Source organism: Ixodes scapularis, unplaced genomic scaffold, assembly GCF_016920785.2.
Source record: "Ixodes scapularis isolate PalLabHiFi unplaced genomic scaffold, ASM1692078v2 PGA_scaffold2__306_contigs__length_199485367, whole genome shotgun sequence".
NCBI lineage: Eukaryota > Metazoa > Arthropoda > Arachnida > Ixodida > Ixodidae > Ixodes > Ixodes scapularis.
Genome location: NW_024609857.1, coordinates 47,847,040 through 47,864,420, shown reverse-complemented (window position 1 = coordinate 47,864,420; position 17,381 = coordinate 47,847,040). Strand labels below are relative to the sequence as shown.

At 44.5% G+C, this 17,381-nt stretch overlaps 1 protein-coding gene across 1 annotated transcript; it reads left to right on the top strand.

Annotated features, from left to right (window-relative positions):
• The first annotated feature begins 5,038 nt into the window (after positions 1–5,038).
• Positions 5,039–14,992, top strand: LOC8038410. Its single transcript, XM_002412585.4, has 5 exons — positions 5,039–5,143; positions 10,453–10,610; positions 11,572–11,645; positions 14,102–14,182; positions 14,865–14,992. Exons 1-5 carry the CDS (start codon positions 5,039–5,041, stop codon positions 14,990–14,992), a joined length of 546 nt encoding a protein of 181 aa, XP_002412630.2.
• Positions 14,993–17,381: the final 2,389 nt, after the last annotated feature.

The following is a 17,381-nucleotide window of genomic DNA, read 5'->3' as shown; positions in this document are numbered from 1 at the left end:
GTAGTAGTAGCTAATCATTGAAGAAAGTGGGTGAATGATTGGTTGATTAAAGTGTTCATTTTTTACATTTTCTGTCCATGAATATGTCTTCCTGGGGGAGGGCGGATGGGGATTTGTGGAACGAGGGTTGAATAAAGATTTGTTACATTCAATTGATGTCACGTTAGTCGCTGCCAGCTCAATTAAAGTATGGCGTGATCTATAGGCGTACGCAAAATTCTTACGGGCATGCCATTGAGCATGCTCGCAAGCACGCCATTTGGAGCCACTGTAATGGAGAGTTTTTCACATCTTCCAGCTGTGGACGAGGCGCATCTGCATTTAACTTGGTTTTCTCAATATTATGGCAATGTATTTTTGCACATAATGGGTTACTGCTTATCTTAGTTTTGGTTCAAAGAAAAAAAAAAAAGAAGACGGTCGCGAAGTTTTGGACAGGGAATTGTCGGGAACGAAGTCGCAAGACTCGTCTCTGTAGCAGTGAACTGGGCCATCCGGGTCAGTGAACGGTCTTTATCGTAGGGGTTGTCTGAAGGGTTCGCACTGGAGTGGCAGCACGTGATAATATCTTAGATCCACTGCTCCCACTTTGATGAGACCACCTTCTCTCGGGCGAAACTATCGGTGCGGGAACTTAGCAGTACGGCAGAAATTTGATAATTGATCGAGTACACTAGATGGCGCTTCTTTTTCAAATGGTTTATTATGAACATGATTCTTGATTCGTGGTTCGCACTTTGACATACTTATCAGCTGATGTAGCAGTGTGATTGGCCGCGAAGTGACAATAGGCAGCCCGGCACTCGCCACGCTCTGCGTTCCTTAAGTTTTCAGTGGCACCATGCGGAGAGCAAGTCATTTGCTTCTTGCGCAGGAGTTGCGGTGACATCAGAACGACGCCAAGCTCATATTGAAGATTAAAAAAAAGTTGAAAATGGCTAGACCTCTAGGCATCTAGCATTGAGGTCAACCCACTATCTTTTCAATCATATATCGAATCAGAACCAGGCGTCATTGTGACGTAACCGCAGCTCCTGCTAAAGAACTAGACTTGCTCTCCGCATAGTTTGCCGCAACATACGAAGCACAGGACAAGTTCCTTGCGCGAAATCCCTCCACGTTTTCTATTTCAGCAGGTTGAACTCTGGAGAGGAGAAAACTTCCCACCATGGCGAGCGGAGTGCTTCGTGGGAGGGTGTGATGATGTGGATAATAATAGAAGGGGGAAGGAAGGAGAAGAAGACGACGGGGACGAGCACACGAGAAGAGTCAGTGTGGAACAGCCAGCACCGAGCGGCCGGCAGCCGGGACTGGTGGTATGGGACAGTCGCCAAACCAGGTCTGGGCTGTTGGGTCGTAAACAGTAACCAACAGCGGCTTGACGACACTCGGGCAAGCCCAATTCTTCAGAGAGAGGCCACCGGCCTTCCAAACCTTTAATCGGTTCAAGGACGCCCGCATCCCAACGCTACATCCCGATCCAGCTCCCATCCTCACATTCCCACGACGAAACCTCACAGTCGTCGTAGTGACGAGAGCTCTGCTACTGGTGTGAGTCTGAACTGATCCGGACTGTTTGAATATGCAAATTCTTGTTTATTTTAAATTCTTCGCATTTAGTATTTTAAACTACAGATTAATACGAGGGGACAGGAGCTCTCGTGGGGGGCGGGGGGGGGGGGGGGTGGGGGGAGTCGCTATAGCCGTTGAAGAAAATGTAGTGTACCGTTCTATGAAATCAATCGAAGATTTTGAAAGTGTTTGGTGTCAAATAAATTTTTTTTTTACAACATGGATAACACTTGGAACTGTATACAGAAAACCCGGCTCACCGCCGGATGATTGAAAACATATCCTAGAATATTTGCTAGCTATCACCAACAAGTGTATTAGAATAGATATCGCAGGAGATTTCAATGCACCCGACGTAGGCTGGTCGAATAAGGGCGTGGCCTGTCCAGGAACTCAACTATCAGAAGTGCTTGTAGACATTGCATTTGGTCGGTGTCTTCGACAAACTGTCGAAGAACCTGCGCGAATTGCTGAAACATCAAGCAGCTTGCTCAATCTCTTGTTTGTTAGCAAACATTTCGATCATTGTAGCGTTACTGTTCATGAAGGAATATCTGATCACAAACTGGTGTTTTTTAAGTGCGATATGAATGTTTGCCAAAAAGATTCAGCTCAGGTAAAGCAGTATTATGACCACGAAAGGGCTAGTGACGAGTCTATTATTGATTATCTGGAAGAGCATCTAGACCGGTTTGAAGATCACAGTGGTGTAAATGAAATGTGGTTGAATTTTGAAAGTATTACTGAGCACTGCATCCTAAACTTTATACCGAGAAAACTAAAACGACAAAACGCCACAATCCATGGATTACAAGAGATATTTTGCAGGCAAAACGTAAAGATGCTTCGAAAGCGTCATTCTCCTGCTATCTGTGAGCAGAGTGCCAAGTTAAATACATTGATAAAGCTAGCCAAGGAAGCCTATTTTACAGTCATTGCGAAAATTCATTTCATCCTCCCCTGAAAAGTTTTGGCGTTATCTCACTCCGTCACGGACAAAGATAAGTCAGTTACGCATTAATAACAACGTTGTGCACGACAGGGCCATAATGTCGTTTGAATTGAATCACTATTTGCAGTCTGTGTTTACAATAGATTCAACTGAATTCAGCAGTATTCCCAACGATGAAGGCTCTAACGTAAGTAGTTTTGTATCAGAACAAGGTATCGTATTCTTATTGTTATCATTTAAGGAAATCGCCAGGACCAGATACTGTACCAAATGAATTTCTAAAAAGATACGCTGAATGGGTTGCGAGATACTTAACAATTATATTCTTCATTTCACTCCGAGACTCTGTTTTACCGGACGATTGGTTATTAGCAAGAGTTGTGCCCGTGAAAAAGAGTGAGAAGGGTGATTCAGTTGATAATTATCGCCCTATTTCTTTGACCTGTACGTCATGTAAGCTACTAGAGCACATTGTGAATAAGCACCTAGTTTCTTTTAAAGAGGACAAAGGCACTCTAAGTTCCAATCAGCATTTTTTTTGGAAAGGGTATTTAACAACAACCCAACTACTTGAATGCTATCATGAGATTTCTGGTTATGTTAATAATCGCCTGCAAGTGGATGCCATTTTTACGGATCTGTCTAAAGCGTTCGATCGAGTACCACATTTTAAACTAATTAATGTTTTAATATACTACGGTTCTCCTTGATTGATCATCAGATGGATTTGCGCATATTTCAGAAATCGCCGGCAGTTCGTCGATGGAAACGGTACCTTTTCGGAATTGTTGAAAGTGTACTCAGGGGTTCCGGAGGTGTTGGGTCCCTTGATTTTCTTAATACATGTTAACAGTTTGTTTTCTATCCGCAGTAACGCGTGAAAGTAAGAATGTTTGCCGATGATTGTGTTATATATGCTCCCATTTCGTCAGTTAACGATCAAAAAGTAAATATTTTATATCGCATCTCGTCATGGTGTAGTGAAAAGAATATGATAGTAAACACACTGAAAACGGAATACATGCACTTGACGAATAAGAAAAATATATTTTACTTTGACTACGAGCTTGACTCTGTCAAGCTTACTAAAGTTGACAGCTACAAATACTTGGGAGTGGTTATCACTAGCAATCTGAAATGAAACAAACATGTGAATTATGTAAAAAAAAGGCAACTAAAAACTGCGGTATTTACGAAGGAAGTTGTATAGGACACCTCCCTCGGTTAAGCTTGTTGCCTACAAAGCTCTTGGAAGATCAACACTGGAGTATGCTTCCGAGGCATGGGATCCCTGGCAGGCCACGCTTTCTAATGAGCTTGAAAAGATTCAGTCACTTGCGGTGCGTACAATATTCTCTGATTTTAGAACTACGACGTCTGTGACGGAGCTAAAAAAGCAGGCAGACATGCAGCCCTGGAAAAAAGGAGAATATGCCAACGCTTGAAATTATTTTTTTTTTCAGATTTATAATCATCTTTTAAAAATCGACAGCTCTAAATATGTAACAACCAAAAGCCACCGTTCAGAGCGCTTACATCACCCGAAAGTGCTCGAACCCATTCACGCCCGTATAAATATATTTCAACAATCATTTTTTTTTTTGTGCAGGCTATAGATTTTCGGAGTAAACTTCCAGGTGCTGCTGTTGCTCTCGAGTCGATTTCTTATTTCGAAAAGGCTCTACGTGTGTTGTTTGAATAAAAAAAAAATATATATATATATATATATATAATATATATATATATATATATATATATATATATTTATATATATATATATGTATATATATATATATATACGCATGTGTTTTTGGCACGCCTCTGTGAGCGAATTTGTAACACCGGCTTGTTTTTGTTTGTGTACGTGTGCGGTGTACAGAATGCAGTGTAACCTCCTTGTTTTGTATTATCCGCCCCTGCTCTGGCTTTTGACAGGGCTGGCAGTATTGTGAAATAAATAACAATAAGATCAACAAAAAAGTTGCCGATTTTTTAGTTTTGGTCTTTGGGTTTTCTTAACATGCTTCTTTCGCGTGTTTCGAACCTTTTTATTACAGTAAGGTTTGTCCTGCATGCGTGTTTTACGTTGCAACAGACTATAGGTCACCTTGATTCGGAAAGGAGAATCGGATGGAGTATGTGGAAGAAAGGTGAGAGAGGAAAGAGTTGTCATCGGGGAGGCCGGTAAATGAGTAGCAGCAGTACACAGGAGTTTGGAAAGCAAAGAACCATGATCAGGCATTGTCACAGCCACTTACAAAATGTCAAGTCGCGCGAGAAATCGTCGATCAATTGAGGTCGACCGTGTCGCGCCCTGCTCGCGTGCGCCTTTTTTTCTTCTTAAGGATAATGTATTTAAGTAATGGAGGCGGGAGAAGCATGGACCTGAGGGCGATGGCTTTCGTCAAACCAGTTTTTCGCTTAATCCTTGTGGTCGGATTTCCCACGCTAAAAGGAAGGGCGCCGCAGTGTAGATCAGACCTGCCGGCGGAGAAAGAGCACCCACCAGCGACCATGTTCTCCAGATTGGCGTTCTTGCTGGTTGTCTTCAGCGCGGTTGCGCATTCGCAGTTCGTGGAAAGAAGGCCAGAGTTGGGACAATTCCAAGATTACGAACAGGTGATGTAGCGACTGTTCTGTTAACCCGCGTGGTGAAATGATTGTAATTTTTTAAACGACGCGGTTGCACAGTTTACATGGTTGGCGCGATTTGTTCGTAAGGTTAACGTCTAAACTTTATTTCCTCATCTCATAAAAATAGGTTTCAAAATTTTTTTTTTTTTTACGTTTGAAGCTAAATTTTGTTGTTAGGTTTGTATTACAAGATGGAAATAGAGCCTCACATTAATTAAAAGTTTGTTCGCAAGGAAAAAGTTGCATTTTATTTACGATGCAGGTGCCCCGATATTGTAAGCAATGCTTTTCCAGCTAAAGGCTCGCTGAATATGAGAGCCGGAGGGCGTAACTTTCGAATGCCGGCTTCCAGCTCCCGCTTATTGTCTTCTGTCGTAATTTGGTTACGCGTGCCCGCGGCAGGTTCACGAGACACCGAAGTGTTATCGAGGGTAAAAAGCCAGTGCCCGAGGCGCGGCAACTGAAGTACCTCCCTGCCGTTCTAACCCCGTTAGTGAGCATATAGTTACACTTAATTCTTATTCGCACAGTAGCACTTGGCTTCTGTTGAATTACGCGTACAGTTGGTAGTTACAATGACAAGCGAGTGTTACATCGCTTAGCTGCCGACGTTTATTGCTCACATTTGTATCCCTATAGAAGCTTTCAGGGGACTTCGCATGGGCGCCGCCGTCTTGGCAATAATTGGACCCCGCCATTGTCCGCTTTAACTTTCTTGCTGCTGCACTACGTATAGCACTGCATACTGCGCTTCGCCAGCCACTGCCGCGGTGTCACATACTATGGGATCGGACTGCGAATGGGTTGACGACACAACAACATGATCTAGACTTCAGAGCCCATGTAGGTTCATCACATTTCCTACGTTTTTGCCGGAAATAAAAGTAGTTGAATTCCAGTGCAACTTCTGCAAATATCGAGTTGACACAGCAAGGCATTCGCAGCCTTATCCATCGTGGCATGTAGTCGTCACGGTCTTGTTTCTCGCTGCATTTGAGCACTTTGATCACGTAGGCGATTTGGCCAGCGAAAAAAAAAGTGAAAGCCGTTTACAACTCCCTGTAACACCGAATTAGAGCGCAGCTCTTGAGGAGGAGGGAAGGGTACTGGGGGGTGAAGTGACCTGGAGGGGGGGGGGTCACGTGACCTTGGGGGTCACGTGACCTTGGGGGTCTCGTGACGATGCCGGTGATGTCATCAGTGAAGTTACTGATGACATCATCCGTGATGATGATGATGCGGATGCCGGTGACGTCATCAGTGACGTCACTAATGACGTCATCAGTGATGATGACGATGACGATGCGGATGCCGGTGAGGTCATCAGTGACGTCATTGATGACGTCATCAGTGATGATGACGATGACGATGCGGATGCCGGTGACGTCATCAGTGACGTCACTGATGACGTCATCATTGATGATGACGATGACGATGCGGATGCCGGTGAGGTCATCAGTGACGTCACTGATGACGTCATCAGTGACGATGACGATGCGGACACTGATGACGTAATCCGTGATGATGACGATGACGATGCGGATGCCGGTGACGTCATCAGTGACGTAACTGATGACGTCATCAGTGATGATGACGATGCGGATGCCGGCGAGGTCATCAGTGACGTCACTGATGACGTCATCAGTGTAGATGACGATGACGATGCGGATGCCGGTGACGTCATTAGTGACGATGACGTCATCGGGGAGGTCACGTGGCCCTGGGGGGTGGTCACGTGACCTCGAGGGGGAGGGGGTCACGTGACCCTGGGGGAGGGGTCACGTGACCTCTGGGGGTTACGTGACCTTGGGGTGACCTTGGGATGACCTTGGGGGTCGCGTGACCTTGGGGTGACCTTGGTTACGCCGACGGCGACGCCGACGCCGACGCCGCTCAAGCCGGGAACGGGCCCCTAAGAGCTGCGCTCTAAAACTTGGCGATCTGCGACGGGCTGGGCAGTTGCTGGGCGTATTGTTCGTCGCACTGCTCGGTCGTAGTATATTCATAGACAACTTTGCTCGTCGCCCAGCAGTCGCTCGCATGCGGTCTTTGGAGCTGCTCCTCGTCGCTCATCAGAAAAATATTGTGTTTGATGTTTGGTGCACCAAAATGGGTACCAGCAGACAACCTACGCGTTGGGTCGACAGTCTTGCGCGAATGAGTACCCTATTGGAAAACCTCAATATGAACAGCGTATTATGGATATTGGTAAACAATATATTTTATTTTATTACGATACGATATGCACAGTGTATTGAAAAACAGTAAATTTATCGTATCGTATTACAAGTGTTTGTAATCGGATTCCAATATTCATTACATTTATTGCATTACAATAAGGGGTTCCGATATCCATAATACGCTAAAAACATTGGAATCCCATACCGTATAAACCCTTATTGGATCCCCATGTGTCCAATATGAGTTTACGATTCCAGTGTATTTAGCGTATCATGGATATTGTAATCCAATATATTATATCGGCTACCAAAAAAACTATATACGAGTTGGAATATCACATTCAGCACGACATTTCTTTGCAACGCAAAGCCGCCGTGTGTGTATTTGTGAGTGATGAAAAAAAAATTTCTGTTGTCAAATTATGAATAAAGAAGCAAAACACTGGGCTTATCCATACTAAATATATTTATCATGTTCCTGAACTGGAGAATTCAGCATTTACTACAAAAGAAAGTTAATTGTTTAGAACCCTCATTAAAAAACTTGATGCTTGAAAACAGAATGTGAAATCCTCACCTTTTTGATGAATCAGCCCCTGCTAGCTGCGGCCATATAGAAACTGCAAAATAAATATTAGTGATTAGTTCGCGACAAGTAGCAATTCCTCACTAAGCCGGATGGATTCATAATTATGTCCGCGATTATTGCGGAAAAATAAGCTTCAATGCCAGTGCCACAGGTCATTCTGAGCTCGGTCAATTAAATATACCTATCCGCTCGTCTGGCTTCACTATTCCTGCTTCGCACCAAACTAGAGTATCTGGAATGCTCACCTTTGAGGAAAAACGAACTGGTGCTTGCTTGCTTGTAGGCCGTAGAAACTGGAAGAGAGATTTGCAATTAGTTGCTTCCAAGTAACAATTACTTTGAGTAACCACGTAAAGTACAAAAGTTGGGAAAAATTCAAAATTACATGTGCGGGGCATAGATATCCCCTTGCCACGTAACTGGGCTCACTTCAACGTCACCCGCGTGTGTTACCGAAAAGTAAGCTTCAATGCAGGAGACCCTAGTCGCCCTGAGCTCCGTCAATTAAAAATGCTGTACCGGTCGTCTGGCTTAAGCATTCCTGATTGAAACTGGAATTCTCACCTTTGAGGAAGAACAAACTGGCACCTGCTGGCCGTGGAAACTGCCAGAAATATTTGCGATTAGTTGCGTCCAAGCAGCAATTTTTTTGAGTAGCCACTTACAGCACACTAAGCCGGATAAATTAAAAATTACATGCGCGTGACATAATATGCCTCTTACGACAAAAGTGGGCACACGTCTACAAACGTGTTGTCCACGAGTGGTCAGTACATTTGTTGTCCACGCGTGACAATACAATGTGTTGTCCTCACGTGGACAACACATTTGTCGACGTGGGTCCAGTTTTGTCGCAAGAGGCATATTATATCACGCGCATGATGTTTTAATTTATCCGGCTTATTGTGCTTTAGGTGGCTACTCAAAGAAATTGCTACTTGGACGCAAGTAATCGCAAATCTTTCTTGTAGTTTCTATGGCCCACAAAACAGCAAGTGCCAGTTCATTTTCGTTCAAAAGTGAGGATTCCAGATTTTGTAGTTTGCTCTGAAGCAGCAATGCTGAAGCCAGACAAGCGGCACGGCATATTTAATTGACGGAGCTAAGAACGACTGGGGACGATTTCACTGAAGCTTGTTTTGCTGCAATACACGCCTGTATGGGTGCGAAACAAGCTTCAGTGAAAGCACAATAGAATCTAAGACGGCAATAACCTTGACTGCTATGGTAATGGTGAAGTGAAGCAAACACAATAAAATGAAACAAAAACTGAAGGTCGGTCATGGCGGCGCTCATGCATACCTGCTGCAAAGCGTCTATAGTAATTACAATAATCAATTCACGAATGTCGATCATTTTCATCTGGCAACCAGGTAACACTGCATGCCCATGTTAATCACACCATGGTGCCCATAAACCACGTGATCATGAGGTGTAGTTCAAGCGCTCTTTCATTCTAGGGATACCCATGCTCGCCCAAGCTCGCCTCGCCTACTCCAACGCTGCCACTCGCTCTCGTACTCGGCTCTTGCCCTTTGACCTTTCACCCGGCGTGCACGTGCCGAATCGTCGCGGACGGCGGCGAAGTCGTCCGTGAGGATCTCGTCGTCGTCGCTGACCCGAAGTAAAAAATGACTAGCTTCCAACATCTCTTGATAACAATGACTCACATCGCTCCTGCGATCAGTGTAGAAGACTCCGACGAAGTGAGCGATGCCGTCGACGCCATGCTCAAAACGCGGCAGGGAAACGAGGAAGCTGAAACGCGTGACATCGGGAAAGCCAAGTTCGCGAGTGCGTACAAAAGAACACCAAGCGTTGGGTGGGTGACGTCACCGACACACCAAACATAGTGGACTTCCCGAATGGGGTGGATCCGAGGGTCTTGCATTTAAATCGATTTGTCCATGAAACTGTTGCGCCACTTACAAAACAAATTTAGCAAAACTGAGCACGACGCTTCACTTTCTCACTGTTTCTGCGCATGTGGCATTCTTCAAATTTATTCATTTTATAATCTTCGCTGGGGATTTTTTTATTGTTCAGTGCGATTCCTCGTTTTGTGTTCTACGAGGCCGTTTCTTACAGTGTACACACCAACACATTGTTTCCAAACAAATCCGCCTTTGTCCACACCGCACATGTGCAATAACCAGATTCGCCCGAGGCTAAGCTTTTGCGCATGCGCAGTGCCGACAGCAGCGCCACCGCAGATGTGTGACGTCAGAGAACTGAGTTGGTGTATAAGAGCACATGCACGATTAAACGTTAGGGTCACCGACATTAATTAACGCAGAGCGTGGCAACCCCTCGACCGTCTCTCCGAAGCCAATGAAATTGTGGCTTTAATTAGAGTATGTATAAACGCCATAGAACAAATCACGAAGCTACGAAGCACGAACGTAATGTGAAAAGGCTTGCGTTTCTACTGTCAGCGACTATGAATGTCGACATCGAACTCACCAACGTTATCGCTTGAAAGGGTATTTCTGAAATACAACACTCGCTCGACGTACCATTTGCAGTGCTATCCCCTAAAGGGCACCTGGTACCTGACCTACCGGACCCACGAGCACGACTCTTTCTTCGGAGGCACCGCCAAGTGCGTGCGCGGTCACCAAGTCGGGCCTTACGAGAACTACACCACGACCATCAGGGTTCGACACTCCCCCAACGCTGAAATGTAAAAACCTCTCCAGCTTTTTAAAAATATATTTTTTTACTAAACTTTATTACATTTCTACACTTTTTCGCAAGGCGTAGAGACAGACAATTATGTAGAGCAACACCAGAATCCCAGTGAATGACGAGCTCAAAATACAATAAGATATAACAAAAGCAATGTGTACACGAAAAATGAGCCAGTACAGCATCGCGCTTAATTTTCTTTGCACACAAGCAATTTTGTTTTGTTCCTGTCGTATTTTGATCTTCGTCCTTTGCTAAGATCCTGATATTGTTTGCTGTGATTCGTTGTCTTGTGTTCTGCAGGAAAGTGAACTCACGTACCCTTTTTCCCCCCTTAGACCGTGATAACTTTTGAATTGATACCAACGTACAGCTACTGAAATTTAGTATTCTAACGGCACCTCAAAAATTATTCAAACTTCCTTGTTTTGTTGTTTACATAAAGATTCACATCGTTCTTTGGTTGGAGCTTCTCTATCTTGGAAGTGTGGACATAGGAAAACTATGCTGCAGATACTTCCGGTAGTGGAGATGCAGAGAGTGTCGGTTATTTGCATGGAAGCATTCGTGCTTTGAATTGACACAGACACCGAAAAAAGAAAACCGTGCTATCTTTTTGAGTATTAGTCATTCATCGACAGCCTACGGAATTCAAAATATGCGTATCCTTAACCAGACTTATATGTATTGCTTTACTTGTTTCTCGTTGGTTTGCGGTCACGAAGTAACGGCTTTGTGACTCCCTACCAGTTACCCTAATTATAAAATAATCGAGAAATGTAATGTGTTTTTTTAGATACTGAGTAAACAGTAGTGAACTTTACTATTTCAGCGAGTGAGGAGTATTGGTATATTCGGTACCTAGCTATTCGTTTAATCATATGTACGTATACTCGGCGTAGCCTTCAGCGTCTGGGACCACCTTCGTAATTCATTTCTGTGCTTTCTTCTTGCAGCGACACGAGGCTACATATTAAGGCGTCAGAAGGATACACACATCGAAACGTGTTCACAATGACGCCTGTGCAAGGTACATATTGCATCCTCGAAAGATAGTGTCCATTTTAATAAAACAAAACAAATGTTTTACCAAGAAAATGAGACATCTTAGACAAAACATTTGAAAAGAACCAGCGGATGCTGTGAACTTTTATTATGGACGTTTTGAACTTTGCAGATGTTGTGAACTGTTTTTTCGTTAACTTCAATTGCGTCGCATTCTCTCACTCTCTGATTTTCTTTTGCTATAATAGATTTAGGTGATGACGAAACTGTCCTATTTTTATGGGGGCAGGCACTTCTCAAGCTGCGCCATTTAGATTTTCTTTTCATGTCTGCTGTGTCAATGAATATAAAGTCAATCAAATTGAATTGAACATCGGCATGTTAGGTATCCCAGGATCGTCATAGGTGCAACTTTTCTAAGGACACAATATATAATACAAAGTAACTGTAACTTATATTTGTTGCGTAAGATCCCCTGGCTCGCCGAAATATCGACGAAATATTTGCTACTCCCGTTCGGAAAGAAAGAAGCAGAGAGAGAGAGAGAGAGAGAAATTGGAGGGGGGGGGGGGATTGGAGTGTTGTTAGAAGTAGCAGACAGGTGAGGTAGAAAGAAAGAATGCGAACTTTGGCGAAATGATCCCGATTCCCCTCTGCCTGCTGAAGAATAACAGGAAGAAAGGAACTCAAGCAGTACAGTTCTTTGAGACTTTGTTTGTTTTAGAGCGCCCTCTTAGGCGCCCGTTTCCGGCTTGAGCGGCGTCGCCGTCGCCGACGGCGAAACCGCGCGGTGCATTATGGGAAACGTCCCATAATCCACCGCGCGGGGAGGAGGAGGGGGAAGAGGCGGGGGGTGATGTTTTTAGTTTTTTTTTGCGCGATCCCCCGAAGGTCATCCTGGTGATATCCACTACCTGGTGATAGTTAGGGGGTAGAAAATTGGCTTAGAAGGGCGCGAGAAATCAAATCAAATGTTTGTCTTTCTTAGACTTAGGCTAGGTGGCGCAAGCTACTACCCGATACAAAGGGTATAGCCAGTAACATCCATCCATCCATCCGGGGAGGAGGGGAGGAGAAGGGAGGAGGGGTATACCCTCCCCTCAGTACCCTTCCCTCCTTCGAGCTACGGTCCAATTCCGCGTTACAGGGTGTTGTAACGTCTTTCATTTTTGTCTGGCATTTTAGGGCCCTTAAAGCATCGAAAAGCCAAGGAAGGTATAACCAAACCTGATATTATTTGCCTAGAGCTTGGGCATTTCTGCCCTAAATTGTGAAAGAATTTAGTGCCAGAATTCGGCTTCACTGCCTCCTTGTTTGGTTGTCAGCTGGTTTGTTTGGACCCCAGCTCCCGATAAAATGTCCGAGCTGCGTTTAACTTCTGGTCGTTCGGTTGATACGTGGCATAAGGGTGGCGAAGTGGGTTAGTTGGTTCATACTGACGAAAAGGCAAACAGTGCACAATAAACGGGGACAAAAGGAAGTGCAAACAGGAAAAGCGCTGACTCTCAACTGAAATTTAATCACATGAAAACGAAACAAAGAATATGTTTGGCTTACGCATTTCGCGCCTGCTTATATAAGCAGGCGCGAACTGCGTAAGCCAAACGTCACTGGGCTTGAGTAGAGATGTTTTTTTTTGGACACGTGGTGAATGTACCATGTGACATGGGCGGAGTTGCTGTTTTCTTTGTTTTGTTTTCATGTGATTAAATTTCAGTTGAGAGTCAGCGCTTGTCCTGTTTGCACTTCCTTTAGTACCCGTTTATTGTGCGCTGTTTGCCTTTTCGTCAATACGAGGCATCTTTGGCTCATCTCTGGCACTTTGGCAATTATGTGGCGAGCCAGTGATCACTGTCGTAGCATGGTGCCTAGAATGAGTCTCCGACTGCTGTGTTTATCGCGTAAAAAACAACAAAAACACGTGTTTTCTTGATTTCCGCTTAATTATGACTTAGAAGTGTCACTCTGTCGCCGACCGCGATCCTGGCGGTGTCACAGAAGTGGTGCTGGATGTGGCAGACGCCCGATCCGCTGCAGGTCGGTCTCCGATGTGACAGTCCACGGAAGCCTTCGGCGTCCAGAAGTTGGGACGCCGCAACGACAGCGACACTACCGTTCGCTCGTACTTTTTGCCAGCATTTCTACGATTAACCGCCAGGATCGCGACATCCGATAGGGTGACACTCCGGCTTCCGTGACGTCATTTGTTGCCACTTCGGGACCACGTTTGATGTGTGGGACGCTAAACACACCAGTCGGAGACGCGCTTCGGGCACCGTGTGTCATCGAAAAGCCAAAGAGAAATGCATTGCCACTAACTAACGCCTCAGAGCGAAGCCTTATTAGGCCCAGATTGGACTCATAGTTTTGCCTTGTTAGGAGTTTCTCTGGCGCGGTGCCTGGCCAAGCACAATACGCTTAGCTGTACGCTTTCGAGAACTAAAGTAATGAGACCCGTTGACGAATTTTCGTTTCACGCAGACCCCAGCAAAACTGAGGAGTTTCCCATCATGTACGTCGACTGTTCGTCCTGCTGGGTGATGAGGCACCCGTACGTCAGCAGTGAGTATTGCCTACGATAAGTATTCCAGATGAGGCGACACTACCCAGCGGAAAAGGCGCGACGCATAGAAACGGGGAGCTACCGAAGTGCGCGAAGAGCTTTTGTACCCTCATCCTTCGCCAAATTCCTTCCGTAGATAGCGGCCATTGGCTCTCCCAACTGCTTGACGGAAAAGTAAACGCTCCAGAGATTTTAGAGTGCGCAGCGTTGGTAGATTCTAATCGTTCAAGATAAAGCATATTTGAAACAGGTTTATTTCTTAAGGAACACGCCTAAGCAAACACAGCGATTATAAACGAGCGACAGGCGCATAACTTCTATACGTTCAGTACGGTCAAGCAAAAAGTGCGGTCGTTTTTTCTTCTCCGTTGTCCGCCGCTGATGTCGACCTGCGTGAACGCTTCTTTCTGTTCGATAAAACTAATGCAACGAGGCGAAAGTAATTGTAAAACGTCCAACTGTTTGCTCCTTCCGTTGCTTTGTTACTTTATTTGTACGGCGATAAAGTTTAAATCGAAAGTCTTTTTGTAGACATCAAGCGCAACCCTTATGCTTTTGTGTCGTCTCGTCCGTTGATTTTATTTCTCCGTTTCTCAGGGTTTAGAGATTATTATGATCTCTAACCAGCTCGGCTGCATACTTTGGCTTCTTGCAACCCTTAGCTCTGTGTTCATTTCGCAGACCGCGCCTGCAGCGTCGCCAAGAAGGACGACCATTTGGGGAAGAACAACCTGGTTTGCGACTTCGTGTACGCTGTCCTCTGTGGATCTGAGAAGTACGTCGTGTCTGACACCAACTGCCCCGCCTAAATACTGTCTCTTGTTCTTTGTTCTTTTTTACACCTACACCCTCAGAGGCACCGTGGCGCGCTCAAAATACGAGTCAGTATTTTTTTTAAAGATTAGCCTAACCAAGAGAGGAGGCGCTCGAAATCAAGGTGTAACTGTAAACAGCTTAAAAAAAAAGGTAAGGATTTGAGGTCTTTTGTTTTTCACTGAGACTGAATGATTTTGTATAGTGATTGGCATCTTCAGACGCGTAGCGCACGGCGAATTTTGATTATCTCATTATCGTTCCAATGCCAATGTGATTGCGCGTTTAGTCGATGAGAATATCGAAGAACAAATCATGAAGCAAGAAAAGTGAACATGTGAAGTCACACCATACGTTTCTGTCATTAACTAGTAGAGAGAAACACCCTTTCTAATTGTCGAAACTAACCCAGGGAAGACAAATTATCGGCATGTCGAGTGCATATCACCCAACAGTAGGCAGTGAGGATCTTCAAATTGTGTAAACGAGAATTTCTATGTCAGAACAATGGTTGCAGGGTGACATTGTTAACTTTTTCGCAAAATCTCAGCTTTTGCCCTCTTTTCTCTCGCTCTCTTTCACTATTTTTTTTTAGAAATTACCACTTGGTCGAGTCGTTGACTGTAATAAACCATTCCAAGGAAGCTGAGCTGATCCAGCCTCTTTCCTTCGTGGCACTCTTACCGGCTTACTTTCCGAGGTGCCCGAGTATATAGTGCATCTCAGTGCTCCCGGAACACCAACCTTTGGATGCTCGTTTATATCGCTTCAATCAATGAGAATTGTTATAGCTATTCATTGTACAATGGGCGAGCAGATCCAGCCAAAATAAAGGTTCCCCCCCGCCGCGTTTCGCCACTGAGACCATCTGGCGATTGAGACATATGAGACCATGGTCGAAGACGTCTTATGTCTCAAAGGTGTCACTGCTTGAACGAACCAAGGAACTACTCACGAATGTTGTTGCGAGTTCAGCGTAGTACATTGTAACATTGCTCGTATACATCATACAAGAGACAGGACCCAAGCGTATTTACATTTGTGCGCTTCGAACATTTCTGCAGACAATTTTTGTATGACCAATGTGACAGTCACAAAAAGAACAAGCACGCCCTAGACAATGCCCGCAGACTGTTGTTTGTGTGACATATGTGGAGTACGTGACCGCGGTTTTAGAGCGTAGTACAAAAACACTGACTGCAAGGGGTTAATGACTGACACACGGGTCGTTCCAAGCCAAAGGAGACGCGACCATTCTTTTATGTCTGGGATAGGAAGGAAGAAAGATAATTTGGACCAAGAAGCCTCTGAAGGCCACGCACTTTTTTTTTTTTTTTGCTATTAAAATGAATTTGATTTTTTGCTGATATTGGCTCTCCATTTCCTTGGGGTTGCATAAAACCTATAAAGCTAAGACAAACAATTGGAAAAAGGAAACGGTTACGTACCACAAAGTTGATGTGGGCGCCTATTCGCTTGATAGTTTATGTGGGCGCCTATTTACAAATAAATACAAACATTAAAAAACACCATTTGGGGTCCCAATAGGAGATAAAAAAAGTAGATTTTATCAATTTGTTTTTAGTCAACACGAGTTTGCATGTTGGCTATAATACCCTTTATTGTTCTCTTAAAACTAATAATTGAATTGGTTGTATTAAATGTTCAAAGCCTCGTTTTGCTGCTCAATAATCAAAAGAAAAAATCACATGTTTATCTAGGATATGCCATATTAAGAGCCAGAAACTATTCCGGAGCCCAAAACTTTCGAAATAGCCAAAACTTCCATTCATGGAGCTCATCTGTTCACCATATGAGAAAATTAGAAAAGTACTTATTGTTAGGTTAGGTTAGGTTAGGTTAGGCTTAAAGATAAGCCTCTCCGACCATGTCTCCAGGCGCCCACCTCGTAGGCGACGCTTGCCGGCGTTGCCAGCGAACCGTCAACGGTGCGAGACTCTGGCGCAAGGTCTTCAACGCTGTACTGAAAGCAGGTTTGTTCAGTTGAAATGAACTTTATCTTGACTTTCAGTTTTATGTATCCGTGCCCTATTTGCGTTAAGTAATGATCCTGGCGTCTTAATTTTAGCCTACTTCTGACCAGGTGACTGCCGACGAACACAGGCCTGTATCGACTGCTCCCCGAGTTTGGGGATGCATACTGCGCGTAGACCTGGTCTCTCGTATGTTCAGATATAAAAACAATTCAGAGCGGATATCTCTTCACCGATGCAAAATGATAACAAGGACGACGTATCCGAATTGAACCTAAATGTAATTTTCTAGAACTAAGATGTATTGTAGTTCGTTGGCGCATCACCAAGGACGCGCTGCCGAGATAGTGACGACGTGAGGGAAACGATTACGTCACTCTTATAAATGCCA